Raw genomic sequence first — 22,948 nt, 5'->3', positions numbered from 1 at the left:
TTAAAGAAAAAAATCATTCTGCAGATGAGATGAGATGGCAAGTGGTAAAGCTACAATTGTATATATGAGTTAAAATGTGGGGTAATTTCTGCTGATGAATGGAGGGGACTTCTATCCACTCTTACAATCTGATTACATTCGGTAAAGTAACAATCTCTGAGTTATATAAACTTTTTGATTCTTTTATAATTGTATATAGGAGTTATAATGTTTCAATCTCATGAGCTGTGTATCATAATAATGTTGGTAAGAAGTATGGGTTAATTATGAATTTGTGTGCAACATATACTATTTGCTATGAAATATAGAATCATGATCTGTATATGCATCTGTAAATATCTAAATAAGTTGAGTATCATTGATTAAGAAAAACTTGAACCATGCAATTCCAAACAGACCACATTTGTACACAATGTACCCGATCATTGTTATTCACTCTCCTCGCTATGACTGCGCGCACACCCCGCGCATCACGTTATAATCGTGATGATGTCTGTACCCGGAACTAACTCTGTTACCGCACAGACGTCCAGAGACCCGCGATTGAGCTTACACATTCGGCGAGCAGGTAGGAACATACCCCCTTAGTCCAATAGATATTATCAACATCATTTGGGCATCGATTTAACCTTAGGGCGCTTTTGTTAACAGGTAATTCCCTGTTTATCCCTCGCTTTGACAGCATTGACCGCTACTCCTCCATATAGGACTACCACTCATTCCATCTACAGTGGTAAGTCAGTCATTATGAAAACTCCTCATTTCCAAGTGTATGCAATATCTGACGTCCGTTTTGATCATTAATGCTTTGTTTTGCTTCCCGACAGTGCCCGGCTGGGTTCACTGTAAGTTAATTTAATTACTTCTTCACGCATGGGTTGCGCAATGGAATAAAACGCACCACGAGGTACATTCCTTAATTTAAGTCCACGTATAATCACTATTTAATGCGACTACACATATATTTACACACTTTCCACTCTTTCCCTCTAGATGTCCCTCACTGCTTAGTCCTGACGTAACCCTCATCCATCGGGTCGAAACGCCGTCGACGCCATAGGAAATGAACCTTATAAACACAGTGTCTATGATTGCAGATAGACACTGATTACAAATTGTCTTTATCATCGCGTTTGGTAATTTTCCTTTTTGTTGTAAATATCTATAGCTGAAAGTTGTTTAGACCACTTACTGCTTCATGTTTTGTGTTTTTCGCTCACAATATCACTGGGGACACACTGCACTTGTTATGTTGTATATATATCGCTGATATGACTACAGCATTATCTGTCTTACTTGAAATACAAAAGAAATCTTTATAAATTGGTATGAGTGTGCTTTTCTCTTTGCCAACCCCTCTCTGATAAACGAAATTGCTATTTAGCTGTTGTACTGAATGTAAATTGTACAAGTAATTATGCCACAGGAACCATTGCTCGTAGGATTACTTCCAGGGCATCCAAGCTTGGTATACACTATAAGGCACACCACAGATAACTCAAGCACAGCTCTGACTTTATCCATTAGGCGACTTAAAGAACAAGTTACTTACCTTCGGTAACGATATATCTGTAAGAAAAATTAGTTAGTTATAGATTCCTTACCTTAGAATTACACCCAGGCATCAGACTGGATCAGGAAGGTTTTTTTGTCAGCAATACCTCTGCGTGTTGGAAGGTGGCGTTGGTCGGCTCCGCGTCAGTCGTTGGCGTTGTGCTCGCCGCGATGACGTTGCAGTAGCTACTTAGACGCCGCCCTTGTGCGCTTACGTCAGTTCTGTAAATGACTTTCTGTGCCAGAAACGCAGAGCCATGCAAGACACTGACCACTGATGCACAAAACTAGGGCCCTGAAAAGATATCCTTAACCCTAGAAATCAGTTCGCAGAACGGGGAGGATGGGTGGGGCGGTAAGGAATCAATAACTAACTAATGTTTCTTACAGATATATCATTACCGAAGGTAAGTAACTTGTTCATATGAAAGAAACACGTTAGTTATAGATTCCTTACCTTAGAATAGATGCCCCAGCAATACCAACCCCGGTGGTGGGTCTGGGAACCAAGATCACACCAAAAAGTCCTGGAGAACAGAACGGTCAAAGAAGCCATCACTCCGGACTTGGCTGTCCAGACAATAGTGTTTTGTAAACATGTGCAGTGATGCCCACATAACTGCCTGCCAAATGTCATACAGAGGAACTCCTCTTCCCAAGGAAATAGTGGCTGCTGTAGCCCTGGTGGAATAGGCGCATAGCCCCACTGGAGGCTCCGCTTTAGCGGAGAATAGCATGCATTAATACACAAAACAACCCATTGAGAAAGGGTTTGCTTGTGTACGGCCTGACCTTTCTTGGCGCCCACGTAGCCAACAAAGAGTTGGTCATCCACCCGGAACGGTTTTGTGCGGTGTCCAGATCGAAGGAAAGCGCACATTTTGGGTCCAGACAGTGGAGCCTCTCCTACTCTTTCGAAGGATGCGGAGGCAGAAAGAAGGGGGGCGAAGTGATGGTCTGCCCGATGTGAAAGGCAGTGACAACCTTAGGAAGAAAGGATGGACGGGTCCTGAGAACCACCATGTCCGGATGAACAGACAAGAAAGGAGGTTTGGAGTTAAGAGCCTGGAGCTCACTCACTCTTCTGGCAGAAGTGATGGCCACCAGGAATGCAGTCTTAAGAGTTAAGAGTCTCAGAGAACAGTTATGAAGCGGTTCAAAGGGAGCGCACATTACATAGGTAAAAATGAGAATTAAGTCCCACTGAGGCATAACGAAGGGAATAGGAGGAAAGAGATGAGTTATGCCTTATAAGAAACAATTAGCAACCAGGTACTTGAAAAAAGAAGGCTGATCGGGAAACCGAAGGAAGGTAGAAATGGCTGAAATATAGCCTTTGATAGTGCCCAGAGCAGAGCCCTGCTGGGCCAAAGAAAGAAGGAACAAGAGAACTTCAGAAAGAGGGGCAGAGAGGGGATCCACAGCCTTTGCTGTGCAACATGCCACAAACTTGTTCTACCGGAAGCGTATACCGTCTTAGTGGAGGGATGCCTGGCTGCCAAGATTACATCGCAAACTTCGGGAGGCAGGTCGAAAGACGTCAACTGCCGTAGCTCAATCTCCACGCAAAGAGGTGGAGACTGGACAGGTTTGGTGGAGGACCGTCCCCTGCTGCTCCGACAGAAGATCCTCCCGAAGAGGCACTCTGATCGAAGGTTGTATTGCCATGTTGAGCAGCTCGGGATGCCAGACTCTTTGTGCCCAATCCAGAGCCACAAGAATGACTTGGGCCCGGTCGCGCCTGATCTTCTTCAGCACTCTAAGCAGAAGAGGTATAGGCGGAAAGGCTTACAACAGACTGCAACGCCACTCACGTCGCCTAGCGAGTGACACTGCGCATTCTCTTCGGTGGCAAATAGATCTAACCAAGACTGTCCCAATTGTTGAAAGAGACCTTGCACCACCTCTGAGTGAAGACACCATTCGTGATCCATCATGCACCTGAGGTTGAGTTCGTCCGCCCTGGCGTTCAGGGAACCTGCCAGGTGTTGATATGCTCTGATGTTCCAGCCATGTTCAGAGGCGGAGGGCCTCCTGACATAGGTTCCACGACCCACCCGCCCTCTTTGTTGCAGTACCACATGGCGGTGGTGTTGACCGTGAACACCTGCACTGCTCTTACCCGGACAGAGGGAAGGAATGCCTTGAGTGCAAGACAAAACGCCTGAAGCTCGGACTCCGCCAGAGACCAGAGGCCTCTGATCTCCGCCTCTCCCATGTGGCTGCCCCATCCCAGAAGGGATGCATCCATCACCACCGTGTGCTCTGGTTGGGAAAGGGAGATGGATCTGCTGTTGACCCAATCCTGGTTCGTGAGCCACAACTGCAACTGTCGAGCAGTGCCCTCCGAGATCTGGATGCAATCGGACTGATTCCCCTGATGCTGCACCCACCGGAACTTCAGGTGCCACTGCAGAGCCTCATATGCCACCTGGCATGATCAACCAGCAGGATGCATGAGGCCATGAGTCCCAGCAGCCTCGGGGTCATTCAGATCAAAACTCTGGATAGAGGCTGAAAGATCGGAATCATAGCCTGAATATCCCTGACTCGCTGCTCAGGAGGATAAACCCGAAAACGTGTCATGTTCAGAACCGCTCCGATGAAGAGGTGCTTCTGAGAGGGAATCAGGTGTGACTTCGGCACATTGATGGAGAACCCTGCGAATGCAAGAGGTCGGCCAAAGTCTGGAGGTGGGAGAAGACTGCCTGGGGTGAGCCCGCCTTCAACAGTCAGTCGTCGAGATAGGGGAAGACTGGAACCCCTGATCAGTGCAGATAAGCTGCGCCCACCACCACCGCGCTAGTAAGGCCAAAGGGGAGCATGGTAAACTGAAAATGGCCGTGGCCTACCGTGAACCACAGGTAATGGGGGTGGGCCGGCAGGACGAGGATGTGAAAATAAGCGTTCTGCAAGTCCTGCGCTACAACCAGTCCCCAGGGTCGAGGGAGGACAAGACCTGAGCGAGCCCCTACATCTTAAACTTCTCCTCCAGGGAAAGCGGTTGATGTTCCTGAGATCCAAGATAGGACGCAGTCCCTTGTCCTTCTTTGGTACCAGAAAGTAGTGGGAATAGCTACCACAATCTACTTCTGGGGCAGGAACACGCTTGATGGCTCCTTGGCTAAGAGAGCCAAAACTTCCTGTTGGAGAAGTGCTGGGAGATTCTCCGACATGCGGTGGTATTGAGGTGGCATGGCTGGAGGGGTAGCCTCGAAGGGGAGGGAGTAGCCCCTTCGGACTATGCAAAACCCAACTGTCCGACGTGATTGTGCGCCAGTGTGGGAGGTGATGGTGAATCTTGCCGCCCACTGGCGATTGATGGGCCTGAAAGGTCGCACTAGGAGGGTTTGGAGGCTGTTGCAGAGGGGGGGAGGGTGGGGGGTTGGTGGACTGGCCCACCCACTGGCCCCCTGAACCACGTCGTTGGTTCCCACGTCCCCGGCCACATGAAGGTTGGGAAACTTGCTGCGGCCTGTGGCTCTGGACGGAACGCAGTGGGGCAGCCCTTCCATAGCCACGAAAGGGGTGAAAAGCAGACTGCGCTGGGCAGCTGGAGAGGCCCAAGGACTTGGCCGTAGCCTGTGAGTCCTTAAAATGCTCTAGAGCGTTTTCTGCTTTTTTTGCCAAAAAGGCAACGGCCATCAAAGGGCATGTCCATCAAGGTGTTCAGGACTTCCCCCCAAAAAAACAGTTGATCTCATCCAGGCGTAGCGACGAAGGGCTACAGAGGTGGAAATCGTTCTGCCTAGAGAGTCGGCAGTATCCAGCCCACAACGGATCGTAAACTTAGCTGCATCACTCCCGGCGGCAACAGCCTGGGAGAGCACTGTCCTGGCCTCCACTGGACACTGAGGTAGCACCTACACAACCGTATACCACACAGAGTGGGAATAATGGCCCAATGGACATGCAGTGTTTACCGACCGCAGTCCCAAGCTGGCGGAAGAGAACATTTTCTTTCAACGAGCAGCTTCTCGGATTCCCTTTCCGGTGGGGCGGTAGGGAATGCGCTCTTGGAAGTTGAGGCCTGGACCACCAAGCTCTACGGGGTGCGGTGTTGGGAGAGGAAAGTGGGGTAGCCCAGAGCCTGGTAGTGGCGTCGGGCAATCATCCTTCCCTTGGAAGCCCGGTGTTGGGCCTGGACCAGGTGCCCAAAAGGACGTCAGTAAGGGCCTCATTAAATGGCAGCAGGGGCACCGAAGAGCTTGCTGTTGGCTGAAGCACCTCTGTCAGGAGGCTAGTCCTGACCGCCACGGTAGAAAGCTGGAGGGCCTCGCTGCCCTACGCAACACCACTGTGTATGTTGCTCCCTTCTCCATAGCCACGGTAGGAGGAGACACCATGCCAAGGTCAGGGAATGTTTCAAGACCACTGGCATCCCCATCTCCTCTCTCCAGTCCTGCTCAGATCCCATCTGATCAGTTAAAGGGTCACCTGACCACTCCCAGTCCTCCTCCTCATCTCAGGTTGCCAATCTGGCCGAAAAGGGACCTCAGGAGTGAACAGGGGCACAAAAACCCCACTTGGCGCCTAATGACGCCAGTCCGGCTCCGGGTCCACATCGGGATGGAGCCCGGGGTTGACGCCGGCCGGGGACACAACCGGCGTTGGTTGCGGTGGCGAAGGAAGCGGCGCTGATGTAGGTGTAATAAGGTCAACCAGCGCCGATCCGGATCCAGGCCTGGATCCAAGGGGAGCCTGCGGCGCCGTGGCCGGACCCGACGGCAGAGAAGGCCTAGGCCCCCAACTGAGTCCGCTGTGCCCAAAGGCGCACCGGCGGGTTCCGGCCGCCCAAAGATGACATGCATCGCTTCGTAAAACTTACAAAGTTGGGCGGGAGTCGCTCCAGGTCCCAAAAAGGGAGGGAAGGCCGGAGTCGACTCTTTGAGCTCCGTGCGTGGAATCGCAGGAGGGGCACCGCCTGCATTCCTCGTCTCATCAGCCAACCGACGGGGAGAAGTCGAAGAGCGACGATGCTTCTTCGACTTCTTTTTGTGCTTCGACTTACCTGACCCAGAGTGCTAAGACTTTGATGACATGGACGAGTGGTGATGGCTCCATGACCAATCCCTCGACCTCCCTCGCGACCGGGACCTCGAACGGTGTGGAGCCGACCGCCAGCGCTCAAGCAGCTTTCGGGACCGGCAGTCGGAGCATGTCTTGGGGTCGTGGTCGCGCTCCAAGCAAAAGAGGCACATGCGGTGCACATCCGTAACGGACATCAGTCGGCGACAGGAGCTGCATGACTTGAAACCGGGCATCCCTCGTACACCAGGAGTCGTCGACTCAAAAAGGATGTAGACAAAAGTCGCTCAAAAAGTCAGTCAAAAAGTGACTGGAGGTACCGCTCTCTCCAGATCCGCGCACGCTGGCGGGGAAAAAAAAAAGAACTGACAGCGCGCAAGGGCGGAGTCTAAGTAGCTACCGCAATGTCATCACAACGCCAATGAAGGACGTGGAGCCGACCGATGCCAACTTCCGACGTGCAGAGGTACTGCTGACAAAAAAACTTTCCGGATCTAGTCTGACGCCTGGGGGTAATTCTAAGGTAAGGAATCTATAACTAATGTGTTTCTTTCAGATCATTACTTCAAATCTTCATTGAAGGTGTCATCAGGGACGATGCCACCTATACCGAGCAAGCCAAGAGCAAAAAGTTCACATCAAGGGGGTTTGGTCTATACCATGAAGTGCTAGGGAGTTGCGCACAACTGCAGCAGTTATCTGATGGATTACTTCCTTTGAGCTTGAACCGAATATTAATTCACCTATGTGAACAGGAAACCTACATGGATTACGTAAGAATCAGTAAATTATAATCTGTAACCAAACAAGGAATAATATTGGAGAATTAAAAAACTAGTGGTATTGAGAAACTGCAAATTTAATATTTAATTTATTGTTTATAGATTAAAGTAATATAGATATTACAATGCCCCTCTGAAATAATCTATACACTACACTTACACACACCAATTTAAAGAAACTTTTGCATAACTTAGAATTAATGTAGGTCTTAAACCAGTGGTGAAAATGGATATGCTCTACACACAAAAAGGTGACTGAATTCCTAAAAGCAAAAGGGACAATTAATGACATTTGAGACCTAAAGTAAGCAGCCTGTTGGCTTAGTTTTTAAATAATATTCATGTCTAATAAGAATAAAGGTGTGAATTAAATAATATATTTTTAAGAACAGTAAACATGGCCTATTACACATTGCTGTTACTATGCTTATTACTTATAATTGGGTAATAATACTGAAAGCACTTCATGTGATTTTGCTATTTCCTAACTTTTCTTTTGCTGCTGAATTACTGTGTATATTGAACTCAACATATACTTCTTAAAGATTTTAGTTTACAGCTTATAGGTTATGGTATTATTTTACTTATGATGTGTTTTTTTTACTGTTTGTAATGAAACTGCTAACTTTCGCTCCACAATCATTTCAAAATAGCCATGTTTACTTAGAATGAGAACATTGGCATGTTAATTTAATGACTGTTCTCAAATTTATGGTATTGTTTGATATTGTAGCTGTAGACTAAAAAAATGATTGCATTTCCATAAATCATGTAATTCGATTTAAAATCTTTATTTGGTTTTGAGTTAAAACCATAAAAGTGCAAATAACAGTTCAAAAGCCACAAAAGGAAAAAAGTTGCCTTTGCATATCAGTGTTGATACAGAGAGAGAGAGAGAACTCTGTTTATTTAGACCATAGTCTTTAAACTCCAAGATCTTATAAATACAGAAAACTATACAATACCAGTCAGTAACAGGAAGAGGCACATTTATATTTAAAATCACACAGTTACTTTCAGGATGGCTTTACTTAATACTTCTGTAATAAAACCATATATTCTCCCATTGCCCCTAAAGTCTCTATATTTCCAGTTTTATAGACTCAGTTAAAAAGTTTAAAACCTCATAAAAACATAATAAAAATAATAATAAAACAATGATATCATAGATCCTAAGATTAAGAAATACTTTACCCATGACATTTTTCCTTAGCAGCAGTAAATTAAAACCGTTTGGACTATAGTTCTCTCTAGCATATAGACCAAGATGGCGCACACCTAGTTCGAAGTATGCTATATAGGCTCGTGTAGACTGGCCATACAGGCCTAATTAGTATATATTCCAGATGGGGCACACCCAGACTGGTGCAAACTGTGGTGTGGCAAGCAGACGCTGAATTGTTTACAGTGAAATAATATCAATTCTAAGAGTAAACATGGCTAATGTAATGAGTGACTCTGCAGGTCTCATTTGGTCATTCGGTTATATTTACCCTGTTTAGGTCGAGCTGGCGTAAGCAGCGTGAAGCACTGCTGTCTCCAGCGAGCTCTATTGTTAGGGACTTGCTCTGGAAGTGGGACAGGAGAAGGGCACGCGCAGAGCGATTTCAGCAGGTGTATGCGCACGTACAGCCACACGGCGTGCACATCTCCTGTCCCGCTTCCGAGGCAAGTCAGCCTCCTACAATAGCATTATTTTAACTACCACACGCACACACACACACACACACACACGCACACACACACACACACACACCCACCCCCAGCCAGTGCACGCCTCCTCAATCCCAAACTAAACCAACACACGCACCAGTCCCCCGGTACAACTAAGCCACACTCACCTGGCTCTTTTGTCGCTGCTACTGGCTCAGGACTTTTGCAGCCACCGCGGGGCTCTCCCTCAGGCATGGGAGCCCTGCGTCACCACTGCTCCTCTGGGCCAGCCACTCCGTGGGCGCGAGCTTCCCGCTGAAGGCGGAAGTCCCGCCCCACGAGGCGTGACGCTCCTGAACTTCCGGTTTTCGCACCAGCAGAAGCCGCTGGATAATTCCGTAGCCTCTTGTTTCGATTTGTTCTAATGTCCGCTCATAAGCTGTCCCTAAAGGTGTGCTACACATCCTATAAAGGAGGCATCTGTAATTATTAAAACTTGGGGTTCTGGTCGCATTAATGGTAAGCCAGCAAAAAAATGTTTATCCTCCACCATGTGAGGCTACTTTCGTTATGCTGCGGTATATGGATTTTGTCCTCCTATTTGCCTTCTGCCTGAATTCATTGCTTGTTTTTTTTTGCTGCTGAAGGAAGCGAGCAACTGCTCCCTCGCCGCAGAGCGTTAGTAGTGGGACATGGGGAAGATATAGCGCTCCTCAGTTTTAATAACACCCCGGGCCGCCAGTCCCATATGGGTTAGCTCATCTCCACTATACTCGGCTGCTCGCTGCTTCCCCTGGCATCATCATAGCTCCTCATCCCGGCCACCGGCTGTCCCTTGATATTTCCGCATTCGATATCTGCAGGCTGGCTGCTGTCCCCGTGCAACACACAGCCTGGTAGAGATGCCCTGCCTTCTATCAGTAGTCAGAGATCGTGGCTCACCATCACAGGCCCAGGTCCTCTCAGCCCAGCCCAGTCAGGCCATCCCGTCGCAGATCAGCTCCCTGAGTCGTTCCAGACGTCCTTAAATGCCCAAAACACTACCCCAGCATTTCACTCATTTTTAGGTGAGTGGGGGTTTAGATAGCCCCAGGTGGCACAGGATTTAAGTAGGATTTTCTTGTTGCTGGTGGGAGCTCTGTAAGGAGCATCTAGTTGGCAATCTTCCTTGGCCACGTCCCTGCAATGGCTAGTAATTATGCTGGCACTGTCACTGGCAGCATTTGCAGGAGCGATGGACGGCACACGCTGCAGTGTCCTCCTGAGGTAGGGCCTTGGCACATCATTTTTTTACAAATTAATTGCTTGTAGTAATTACTGATAAGGCACGTCTTCTACCAAACGGAAGTAGATTTCCATACAGAAACAAAATAGTTTTTTATTTATAACAATACAAACATCAATGAGAATGGACTGGTTAAAATATTTTAGCACAAACTAGACTACAGTCTCCTGTTTCATGCACACTCTTATTTAAATTGTCATTGAGGCATAGCACAGCTGCAGTTGTTGCCCAGTTTTTCTTGGAGTGTGTCGTTTTGTGAATGACCTGGCACTTGCGTTACTCACATCTTGTTTATCACACACTGCCCAGCACACCTTTACCTTCAGGCCACCTCTCATCTTCTGATTTGTAGCTAATGTTTCACTGTTACTGTAGCCTTGTGAGGTGTTGTGTGATGCGTTGCTCAGAACATTCCACTGGAAAAGATTTAATGTGAAACTATTCAGCATGTTCCAATATCAGGGAAAGGATCACTCAAACAGAATAATCCATGTGTGTCTTCACATTAAACTAACCCAGAAGTTTAGGGTACACTGAGCCTGCTTTGCATTTTTCCTGTTTAGCGTCTGTTGTGGCATTTCAACCTAGCAGCACTCTATGCCATTGGGTTTGGTACTTATCAGGTCTTGCCTGTGAATGACTATCTTGATGTGGATAGTGAAATATTTAAAGACTCTTTCTCGAGAAGCGTTCCACACACAGCTGAGATTATTCAGCTGCATATTTGTGTATAATAACAGTGACTTACCAATATTTAAACCCACAGTACGAGATTGGCGAAAAAAACCTTAAATGGTGTATGCGGTATTGGATCAATATCTATAGTTCATCTTTAAGTCGTTCCATTAGATTATACCCTTTTTTCTAGAAACCAGAGTATGTGAAACTCAAATGGTTAGTTACTTGGTTATAAGGTTCATCCTTGTCGTCATATTTCTTACATCATGTGGCGGCCCATGGTAAACATCATGCTATAAGGAAGGGGTGAGATAGTGGCCCCAGAGTATAGCAAATCTTGCTATAGATCTATAGTGAACATGAATGTCCAGACTTCAAGCTTCTGCCTAGTATGGCGACCAAACACATATGGATTGAGAAAACAGTCACGTTTTTCCTTCCTCTTTTGACATGTTTGGGAAATATCGTTTTTTTTCTAACTTTTCATGACATTTTCTAGCCAAGTCTTAACATTTAACAGGAAATTTCTATATTTAAGGAGTGACATTGTATATCTTAGGTAAACAGAATATTTAATTGAAGAATGGAATATTTTATAGGTAACTGGAAAATAAATTGGTTTTTGACCTGCGCATGCCACCTATGTCCTATTTTCCTCTGTCCTAATAAGACATTTCAGTTTTATTTTCACATTAGCTAGATATTTTCCAGGCTGTCAAAAAGAAACAGCTGATTTAAAGGTAGCCTAAATAAAATGGGTCTTCCTCGTCACTGGCATATTTGATTTTGCAAAACATTTCTATCTCCCTCACTCTATCCATCTATCTATCTATCTCCCTCACTCTATCCATCTGTCTATCTATCTCCCTCATTCTATCCATCTGTCTGTCTATCTCCATCATTCTGTCTATAGCCCTCGCTCTATCTGTCTATCGCCCTCGCTCTATCTGTCTATCGCCCTCGCTCTGTCTATCGCCCTCGCTCTGTCTATCGCCCTCGCTCTATCTGTCTATCGCCCTCGCTCTATCTGTCTATCGCCCTCGCTCTGTCTATCGCCCTCGCTCTATCTGTCTATCGCCCTCGCTCTATCTGTCTATCGCCCTCGCTCTATCTGTCTATCGCATCGCCCTCACTCTATCGCCCTCACTCTATCGCCCTCACTCTATCCGCCGCCCTCACTCTATCCGCCGCCCTCACTCTATCCGCCGCCCTCACTCTATCCGCCGCCCTCACTCTATCCGCCGCCCTCACTCTATCCGCCGCCCTCACTCTATCCGCCGCCCTCACTCTATCCGCCGCCCTCACTCTATCCGCCGCCCTCACTCTATCCGCCGCCCTCACTCTATCCGTCGCCCTCACTCTATCCGTCGCCCTCACTCTATCCGTCGCCCTCACTCTATCCGTCGCCCTCACTCTATCCGTCGCCCTCACTCTATCCGTCGCCCTCACTCTATCCGTCGCCCTCACTCTATCCGTCGCCCTCACTCCATCCGTCGCCCTCACTCCATCCGTCGCCCTCACTCCATCCGTCGCCCTCACTCCATCCGTCGCCCTCACTCCATCCGTCGCCCTCACTCCATCCGTCGCCCTCACTCCATCCGTCGCCCTCACTCCATCCGTCGCCCTCACTCCATCCGTCGCCCTCACTCTATCCGTCGCCCTCACTCTATCCGTCGCCCTCACTCTATCCGTCGCCCTCACTCTATCCGTCGCCCTCACTCTATCCGTCGCCCTCACTCTATCCGTCGCCCTCACTCTATCTGTCGCCCTCACTCTATCCGTCGCCCTCACTCTATCCGTCGCCCTCACTCTATCGCATCACCACAGCATCACTCAGCACCACCACAGCATCACTCAGGGGCACCACAACATCACTATGCGCTACCACAGCATCACTGAACACCACAGCATCACTCGTCGCCACCACAGCATCACTCGTCGCCACCAAAACATCACTCAGCGCCACCACAGCATCAATCTGTGCAACCATTCAACAACAACTGATTCAAATATGTTCTCTCAATGTTTCAAGCTTTATTACAAATGTGACAAAAAGAGGCTAATATTTCACTTCTGTTATTGGATTTTCGTCACAATAAAATACACTGAACATAATCTTCACAAAACTTATTTACAAACGTTTAAGCTATTGCCATTATAAATTACAATAACTTTTATTTAAGTATTAATTATTTTAAAGAAATATAAGCCATTGTTATTTGTAATATCAATACAGCTAAGTCACGTAAATACAAAACATATCGCATTACAAATGCTATAGACGTCACATTTGCGAAAGTTATGACTATTGGCATTGTAAATGACAAAGCTATTAATTTAGCTATTTTCAAAAACAACACATAAGAGGAGTCGGTTTTGCACAAGCTAGCTAATGCCAGCATGAAAGATATTATAAATTATGAGAGTTTTCCAAAAAAAGTATTTTCCTTTTTAAAGTAGTATGAGGTGCTACATGATACATTTGAGGATTTCCAAGTAAAATGGGATGCCTTGCCACAAAATTAATTTTGTTAACAGCTGTTTGAAAAGTATCATTTAATTTCTATAACAATTAATTATCAGTATGCTAAACATCTGTTGAACTACAGAATATTAAGTAATAATTAATAAAAGAACACAGACTGTGATGCAGGCCCACAACTTGGCTGCTGTTCGCTTAAGGAGAATTGTGGGAAAGTGAAATATTTCCTACAGGGCATGTGGTGTAAATTTACTAACTCTTGATTTTGTGTATTTTGCTCAATGCATTTTTATGATATGCATGTTTATATTTGCACAATATACTTTTTTTCTGCATTTTGGACACTTCATGAGACTGGTACATATACTTACCTTACAGTATGACTAAGACAAATAGACCCCCATGTAGATAACAATTCAAATTCCTTTTTGTAAAAAATAAAGTGTCTGTACTTTTATGGTTACGTTCAATCGAAATAAAGTTTATTGAGCCTGAGCTGTACTGTTACTGTTGGTGTTGACACACATCCACTATCAGTTTTGTAACGCTACAAAGCAGAACAATTAACAAAAACCTCTCTCCATAATGGCAACCTCTGACACAGATGGTTACTAATATCTTACCTAACATATCTTCTTGTAGCTCCTCACTGATCGCAATATTTATTTCATCTTTTGTGGCATCAGTTAATTTTCGGTAAAAGCAAGATTCTCGCAGTGCTACTTTATTCATAATTTTCTTGACCTTAAATTCAATAAAACAGGAACAATTAATATTAGTGAGGAACATCCCAGCAACATACAGTGTGCATAATATTCTAGCAATCATGTTTTAGCCCCACTTGTACTACGATGGCGTCAGTTAAATCACCTACATTTCTTGAAAAGTCAATTTGCATTTTCTATCTATTTTTGGTTGGGACACCTATACTCAAAGGCATTTCTTTCTAAAGAATCGCTCAACAAGGTATAACCAGCATATGTATTTTACTGGCAGGCACATATCTAATGTTGGCACCTAGGACTCCTTGTAAGTCAATTAACCAGTGTGAGATGCCACCGCCGAAGGATGCTCATGCGGATACACTGTCTATCATGCCAAGTGCCTGGGGTTATCCCCTTTTTAAGTTGATTCACATTTTTAGACTTCATGTAAGGAAACTCCGCACAAAGGGAATCTGCATTCTCTACATCTTGTGACAAGCATTAGATGTGTGAAAGGCTACGAGAACCTGAAATGGCTCTACTTTCCTTAACTGTGGTGGAAAAGCTGTGCGGAAAACTTTCTCAAAGTAGGTAGGAATGCGGCCCATTAAAATTGTTTAGGCTACTGTCCATTATCTAGAAAGCATTCTCAACAACATCTTTGGCAGTTAGTTTATTTTCTGGTTATAACTTCTCTACTTGTGCAGTGTTATCTGGCAGTAGCAACATTGGATGTCTTTCAAAGCTATTTTACCAGGGGGGCGTGGCTTACGCCCGAAGGTGATGGCCGCTGATCCGTAGCTCTCCGGGCGACGAGGAGGGAGACTGAACCGACGTTCCTTCCCCTGATGCGGAAAGAGCTTGGTAACGGAGGACTTGTTCCATGAAGGTCCCCTGCTGCCTTCTACTTCGGTTTTAAAGTCCCGCTGACCGCTGTTACTGAGGATGCCGCAAGTGAGTGTCTGAGGCGTTGCCGACCTAATGGCCGCCATTGCGTAATCCCCGCTGACGGAGCGAGGCTCCTAGCGGCATTCTCCACGGACTTGAACGGCTTTCTCTCTTAGTGCTGCAATGCTTGGAACGGCTCGACTTTCCTGATTCTCATAACCCTTGCATTTTTCTTCGGGGATATTAGTCAAATGTGCCTTCACTTCAGTAACTGCTCCTCATACCGGGCTGCCGCCATTTTGTTACTGTGAGACACAAACTGCCTCATTATGTCTGACTAGAGTTTTGACGGCTCCAACCCAGCACTGTCATTACCGCAGGAGTGCTTTTCTTTACAAGTCACTAAGTGGGTTGTTTTGACTTACTTTTCCTCATGCCTGCTTTCTAAAAGATACTACGTGTTTTGCTGATATCATATAGTGCTGTTTTTGCATTTTAATGTCTAATGTGCTCATGTTGATCTCACGGCTGTTTATAGGTAGCTTTTTCATGCGCTCAGAGTCCTAAGCTGTTGTTATCATCACAGGCTTTATGTCATTGTGCGCTTGTAGGTTTTTGGCTCATGCTGTTCCTCATCCGGGTTATGAGCAGTGTGATGCCAGCATGATATGATTCACATATTTTTTTGTTGTTGAATGTATGTATCCTTGCTTCAGGCTTATTTCCTAGTGAGGGGGTTCCACACAGCCATACATTTACAAATGTTGTACTTTGGGGTTATGTATTCCTAAGCTTGCTGGGTCACTTTTCAAGTGTGTTCTGAGAGGTTCATTACCTGCCTTGTATATTTTGTGGTCTTACTTTCTTCCGTCAGTTTGAGCTGGTTCTTCCCACGCATCTTATAGTCTTGCACTTTCCACTTTTCTGTATGGGGAGACTCTCTGCAGACTTGCGCAAACCTTCCACCACTGCTAAGAAATTCTTAGTTCACACAGGCTCTCGCTTTCAGTGTTTGGAGATGGAGGATCTACCGGATACCCCACCCTCGAAGGGTTCAACATCTTCAACTTCATCAACGCCTGCTACCAAAAAAGGCACCATCAAAAGACTAAAGAAGGATCCTCCTTCGCCCTCTTCACAGGCGTCTTCAACCACTTCATTTGACTTGTTATTAGATGAAATAAGGGCTTTGCGTCCTTTTATCGAAGAGACTAAATCCACAATTCAGCTACTTTCAGATAAATGGCTTTCTGTAGACGAACGGATTACTGTACTTGAGCAGAATGTTGCCTCAATGGAATCCTCTATATCCAAAGTTGAGCCAGTTTGTGCACAGGTTTCGCTTTTACGTAAGCAGATCGAAAATTTGGAGAATAGGAGTAGGCGGAATTATCTCCGCCTTTACGGCCTTGAGGAAGGTTTGGAAGGGTCGGATCCCATCACCTACTTTAAATCTTTCTTGCCAAGACTCCTTCATTTGCCAGAAGGCACTACTCTCAATATACAAAGGGCATATCGTCTGGGTTCCATCAGAGGCATGCCTTCTCCCACGACAATGAGGAAACCAAGAGGAGTCATTATGTATTTCCTTGAGTATACTGACTTACTTACAGTCCTCTCTGCAGCAAGAGCTATGAATCGTATCACATGGTCAAGTCAAGTCAAGTCAAGTCATAGAATTTATATAGCGCACTACCTACCCAGAGGGTCTCAAGGCGAGAAGTGTGGCTCACCGGTTAGAGGAGGCAGACCCAGAAGCAGAGGTCGGCCGGGACCAGGGTTCAATTCCCGACGCGGCAGGGTTTGGAGCCCAAATGTCCACGGACCTGATAATTCTCGCTTCGGTGCCTACTTGAATCAGGGGTTCACGCTCTGCAACTCTGGGCAATAGCTTGCTCAATCTCCACTACGGCCCCCGCGGCGGGATGCCTGGCTTTCACCTAGGGGGTGCCCAGCTGGGCTATCCCACAGGGAAAAACCAGGATGGGTTCCCAAAGCAAGCGCCGAGATACCCTTTGTGGTGATACGTGCGCTATATAAGAAACTACATTACCATTTTTTATTATTTTGACTATGCTAAGTCAACAGCAGATCGACGGAAGGAGTTCCTATCTCTTCGGCCACAATTGCAATCCCTGGGAGCACACTATGGGTTGTTTCATCCCTGCCTTTTTAAAGTGACTATTAACAATAAGACCACCATGTATGATGACCTAATGAAATTGAAAAGTTTCCTTTACTCGCACTCTACTGACAAGATGGACACCGCTTCTGCTTCGAGTTCTTAACAACTTTCCGCCAGTGCAGCGATTATGCTTCTATGTTTTGTAGTTTAGGTTTATGATGGTTGCTTAAAGTTCATAGTTTATACAATATGTTATATGAATTGTTGTTGTTGTCAAGTTTAACCTTCTGTTCCTCTTTTCTTACACAGATCCTTTCCTTGCTCGTCAAACTCCTTCCCTGTGTTTTTGAGGTCCGTCGGGTCCGGTCCCTTCTTTTGTCTATCGCTTTGAGCTGTGGTCGTGCCATTGACCACGTGGCCTCCACCCTCCCGCCCTTTGTTTGTTTCGGATGTTATGTAAGTTCTTCGTATTTCCCTTTTTCCTAGTGTTTCTCGCAATTTGGTTCTCTGTATGTTTTTGTACCTTCTTCCTTGCCCTTTTTCTTACTTAATTCTTTTGAGCCTTTCACCTGGTTTTTCTTCCCTTCCACTGTTACTTTTTTGTCTCTTCTCTATGATTTTTCTAGGACATTTGTTCTCTTTTTCTCACTTGGCCATCCCTTTACTCAATTACTTTTTGGTGCACTTTTATTCTTCTTTTTTCAAAATCTTTTCTGATTGGATTTTGGTGTATTCCCACGATTTTCATATTTATTTTTTTCTGACTTTATTTCTTTTCTGCTCTTTATCTCTTTCTCTCTCAGTTTTCCCTCATTCTTTTTCTTTCCTTCTTTTTTGGCTTCCTTTCAATTCCTTTTTTCGATTACTTGTTAACTGACATATATTGCATTTCGTTTCCTGTTTACCAGGGTTCTTTTCTGTCTGGTTTTTGCTGCATTTCTTGTTATTTCACACATATATGGTTTTTGTATTTATTTCTTCTGTATTTCATGACTGGATTTTAATGATCATTGTCATTACTGTTATTGTATGCCTTTGACAATTCTTTCCTGGAACGTTAGAGGTCTTCATTCACCAATTAAGAGGCAAAGAGTATTGTCCCATCTTGCTAAACTGAACGCTGATATAGCTTACATACAGGAATCTCATCTTTCTACTGAAGAGTCTGTTAAATTAAAGAGAGGTTGGGTGGGGGACGTTTATTTTTCTCCGGGTGATGGCAAGCGTAATAGGGTTGTGATTTTGTTTCGTAAATCACTTCCTGTCAAAGTTGTCACATGTAGTACTGATCAATTAGGGAGATGGGTCCTGGTAAATTTTACCCTGGATAAGGTTCCTATGTGCATATTAAATATTTACGCCCCAGTGACGGGAGACGCCTCTTTTTGGTCCTCCCTGGCTCCACACATCACGCTACATTATGCGGACAATTTTATTCTGGCTGGGGATTGCAACGAGGTTCTTGACCCATTCCTGGATAGACAATCATCTACTGCTTATGTTCCCCACAAATCACACAAATCTTTCACGCAACTCATTCTCCAATATAAACTAATCGATGCCTGGAGATTATGTAATCAACTTTACGAGAATATTCTTTTTTCTCCCCGCCGCATCACACTCAATCACGATTGGATTATTTTTTTGTTTCACATCACCTCTCTCAATCTCTTATTTCTTCTGATATTGGATCTATTTTAATTTCTGACCACGCGCCAGTTTCCATATCTTTAGATGTTCTTTGTAAACCCAAATCCGCTAAGAAATGGCGTTTTAACAATTCTCTCCTCCTTGACCCTGCTTTTGTTTCTTCTTTTACTTCTTTTTTTCACGAGTACTTCCTGTTAAATCAATCTGATGAGATTCATTTTTCGGTAGTATGGGACACTTTTAAAGCTTCGGCTAGAGATTTTATAATTCGATATGTTTCTCGTAAGCGAAAGACTGCGCAGCAAATCACCAAAGATCTCTTTTCTAAAATTAAACGTTTAGAGCACGCTTACTACACTTCAAAATCCAAAGATTGCTTGAGTGAACTTATTTCCACCAAACTTCAGTTCAATAAAGATACCACAAACAACGCTTCTAATTTTCTGCTAAAGTCTAGTGCCAAATTTTACGGTGGTCAAAATAGAGCTGGGAAACTACAGGCCAATTACTTAAAAGCTAAGCAAAATCGGGTCAATATAGACTCCATTCATGGTCGGGATGGTTCACTTAAGCATAAGGATGATGATATCCTGCAGGAATTTCATCATTTTTATGAGTCACTCTATTCCTCTGAATCGAATGCTTCCGAAGATTCTATTTCTCAGTTCCTCTCTAAGATTCGTTCTCCTTTTGTTTCGTCTCCAGATCTTTCTCCATTAGAAACTGATATTACGCAATTAGAGCTCTCTCGTGCATTGAAAACTTTGAAGCATGGGAAGGCCCCGGGCCCAGATGGTTTCACAGTTGAATTCTTCTCTCACTTTTCTAAATTGCTTATTCCCAAATTGCATTCTCTAATCTCTACTTGTATCGCTTCTGGTTCCGCCTCGGGTACTTTCTCTGATGCTCTTATTTGTATTTTTCCCAAGCCAGGTAAGGATCCGCAACATTGTAAAAATTATCATCCAATATCCCTTGTCAATATTGATTATAAAAAATTTTCGAAAGCTTTGGCACTGGGTTTGGAGTATTACTTACCTGAGCTTCTTGGTAAGGAACAGTCAGGTTTTGTTAAAGGCAGACTCCTTGCTGACAATACTAGATTGTTCTTTGATATCCTCTCTAAAACTTCTCATTCTCCTCTTTCTATCGCAGCCATTGCTCTAGATGCTGAGAAAGCTTTTGATAGGGTTGAATGGTTGTATCTTTTCCAGACCCTGAAATGGTTTGGCTTTGGGCCAAAAATATCCACATTAATTTCACTCTTATATTCTCATCCAAGGGCTGCCATATCGGCAAATGGCGGCTTATCCTCTTATTTTTCTCTTAACAGAGGGGTTAGGCAAGGCTGTCCTCTTTCTCCTTTCTTGTTTGATCTTGCCCTAGAACCTTTCCTCTTACGTATTCGCCAGAACAATGACATTCATGGTTTCGTCTTCCAACAAACCAACATTAAGATGGCTGCCTACGCTGATGATGTCTTGTTGTTCTTGTCCCAACCAAGTTCCTCACTTCCTGCTTTCTTAACTGAGGTGGATTCCTTCGCTCATGTACCCGGATATAAATTAAATAGGGATAAATGCGAGATCCTACCCCTTACGAAATTTACTCTTAACACCTTGGGTGCTAAGGGGTTTTCCCGCTGTGCGCTGGAATATCCAAAATGACAGGGATCATGACAAGGTCAACTCGTCATAAGCACAGCCCAGGTAAAACCCATGACGAGTTGACCTTGTCATTAGCATGGAAGGGGTTAAAAATGATTTCTCTGCTTCGGGTTTTACGTGGAATACGGAGTCTATTAAATACTTAGGACTTAATTTCACGGCTTCTCTTAAGGGCACGATTGCTAGATGTCTAGATGATTGTATTAAAAAATTAAATGCCCTTACCTCCAAATGGCATCCCCTTTATCTTTCCTGGTGGGGGAGATTGGATACGATCAAGATGATGCTTTCGCCTATCGTTCTATTTACCATCTCCAACATCCCGTTTTCTATTCCCTCAAAATACTTTAAGAAAATTAACTCTATTCCCTCTACCTTTTTATGGGGTCACAAAAAGTCTCGCATGTCCTTGTCCAACTTGATGCGTCCTAAGACAGAAGGTGGGGTAAACTTTCCTAACTTTTCTCTATACCATAAATCTTTCCTGCTACATCAGGTGTCTAGATGGATTTTGGATTCTAACTCCTCGTCTCCTCTTTGGTTAGACCTGGAGCGTTCTTTCATTGCACCTTTCTCTTTTAAAGAATATCTCATGTTTTCTCGTAAACCACAATTTATCTCTATTCCTATTCTCAGGCATACGTCCAAAATTCTTCCAAGTTTGCCTATTCCATCCTTTTTTGCGCAACCTATTTGGCATAATATGTCTATCCTAATTAACAATAGACCCATTTTTTGGAAGACATGGAGATCTCGTGGTCTCATATGGGTTCATCAATTGTATTATCAAGGTCAACTTATTAACTTTTCATCAGCTGTCGCTTCCTTCAACTTTCCTTCTTTCTTTCGTGCTAATTATGCCTTATTACTCACTGCTCTTCAGGATGCTCATTCTGCATACCTTGCTTCTTCCTTTCCTGTTTATCCAGAACCTTCTAATGTGCCTGTATTATATTCTTTACTTCTCAAAAAAGCCAGAGCTTCCCAAATGTATGCGTCTCTTTTAACTTCCTCTTCTTCCCGCATTAAGACTAAGACGGAGGAGAGATGGGAAGAAGATCTACATGTCTCTTGGCCCATCGACATATGGGAACAAATTTGGCTGAAGTTGCACAAGTCTACCAGGGCTGCTAATACGACTCAACACTGTTTTTTATCTATAACCGCCTATTACTTTCACCACTCACTCTTAGAAAACAGTTTCCAGATTCCACGGATCTATGTTGGTCCTGTTCTACGCCACATGCGGACCTTTTCCACATGCTTTTTGATTGTCCCCTACTCCGCATTTTTTGGGTGCAGATATGGTCCCAGATAAATAAAATTTTCTTTTCTACTCATCCTTTTTCCGTTTCTCACATTTTCTTGGGAAGCGTTTCTCCTATTTGGAGTCAGTGCACATTGCGAACAAAGATAATTGATTTATTGCTAGCAGTAGCTTTCCAACAAATCACCATAAACTCGGTAGCAAACTTATATTACCCTTGTTAGAAACCGACAAGCTGGAATGTCTACCTGTGTTGAGGTATGGAACTGCAGTATTAGAATTTTGCATTTGAACCAGGATGCAGCAGGAGGAAAACCGATTCTGCAGGCACCTGTTGGGATTTGGTCTGGGTAGTCACCGTAATTTTATGAACAAGGAGTTGGGCCTAGCCTATGTGCATGACCACATCGGGCTTGCCCCACTCCTTTTTTGTAGTGCACTATGTAAAATTCAGAAAGCGGAGTTCAACCATGAAGCCATATCAGATTGACTTGCTTGTGACTATAGACTTAGGATTCTGTTGCTCATTTATGTAAAAAAAACAGCGAAAGCACCCAATTTGTTCACATCATCATGGGCGATTGCTAGAGGAGAAGGTACTAAGGTGAAGGAGCTTATTATGAGGCATGCAGCTGTCAATAGAGAGCACAGATAAATGACTAAGTCAGTTTTAAGGGGCATAGTTGTCATCAAAACTGGTACTAGCAGTTAACCATATTTATGTATTGTGAATAACGTCTGAAAAAGGGCACTTCTGACCAAATTCTGTCTAGGCACCATTCGAAGTATCCTTTGTTTTCCTTGAGGACAATTGATTCGAAGTCTATTCCGCTGTGCCCCTGTTGTGGGTGGCTGGCTCAGTATATGGTGTACATCTATTGGTGATACACCTTGCACTGAGTCCAGGCAACCTTTAGTGACAGTAGAAGTGGTCCCTGATAACCAAACTCAAGGGGCAGCTGTGGAGAGCAGCAAAGGCTTATTTAGGAGGGTGTAAAGCGGGTGCATTTACCACATAAGCCAGTCAGTGAGATTCACACAGAAAAGAACCAGAACAGTGTTAGAAAAATACTGTAGTATTTATTACACACCAACACTGAACTACGTGGTATATCTCCTACCCGGAGACATGCATACACAATCAAAATAACAGTAACACAGGTAAGTAAACATATAAAAACACAT

General features: G+C 44.7%; 1 protein-coding gene across 2 annotated transcripts in view; it reads right to left on the bottom strand.

Moving 5' to 3' along the window:
• Window positions 1-22,948, bottom strand: part of CCAR1 (cell division cycle and apoptosis regulator 1) — a 1,290,009-nt gene that overhangs the window by 289,753 nt on the left and 977,308 nt on the right. For both annotated transcript variants that reach the window (XM_086922386.1, XM_086922387.1), the window contains exon 22: window positions 14,086-14,206. In XM_086922386.1, coding sequence (XP_086778512.1) covers window positions 14,086-14,206 — 121 coding nt within the window. The remainder of the gene's footprint in view (window positions 1-14,085; window positions 14,207-22,948) is intronic.

This window comes from Lissotriton vulgaris, chromosome 5 (genome assembly GCF_964263255.1).
Source record: "Lissotriton vulgaris chromosome 5, aLisVul1.2, whole genome shotgun sequence".
Classification (NCBI taxonomy): Eukaryota; Metazoa; Chordata; class Amphibia; order Caudata; family Salamandridae; genus Lissotriton; species Lissotriton vulgaris.
The sequence above is the reverse complement of the archived record's forward strand: the minus strand, read 5'-3'. Positions and strand labels throughout refer to the sequence as shown.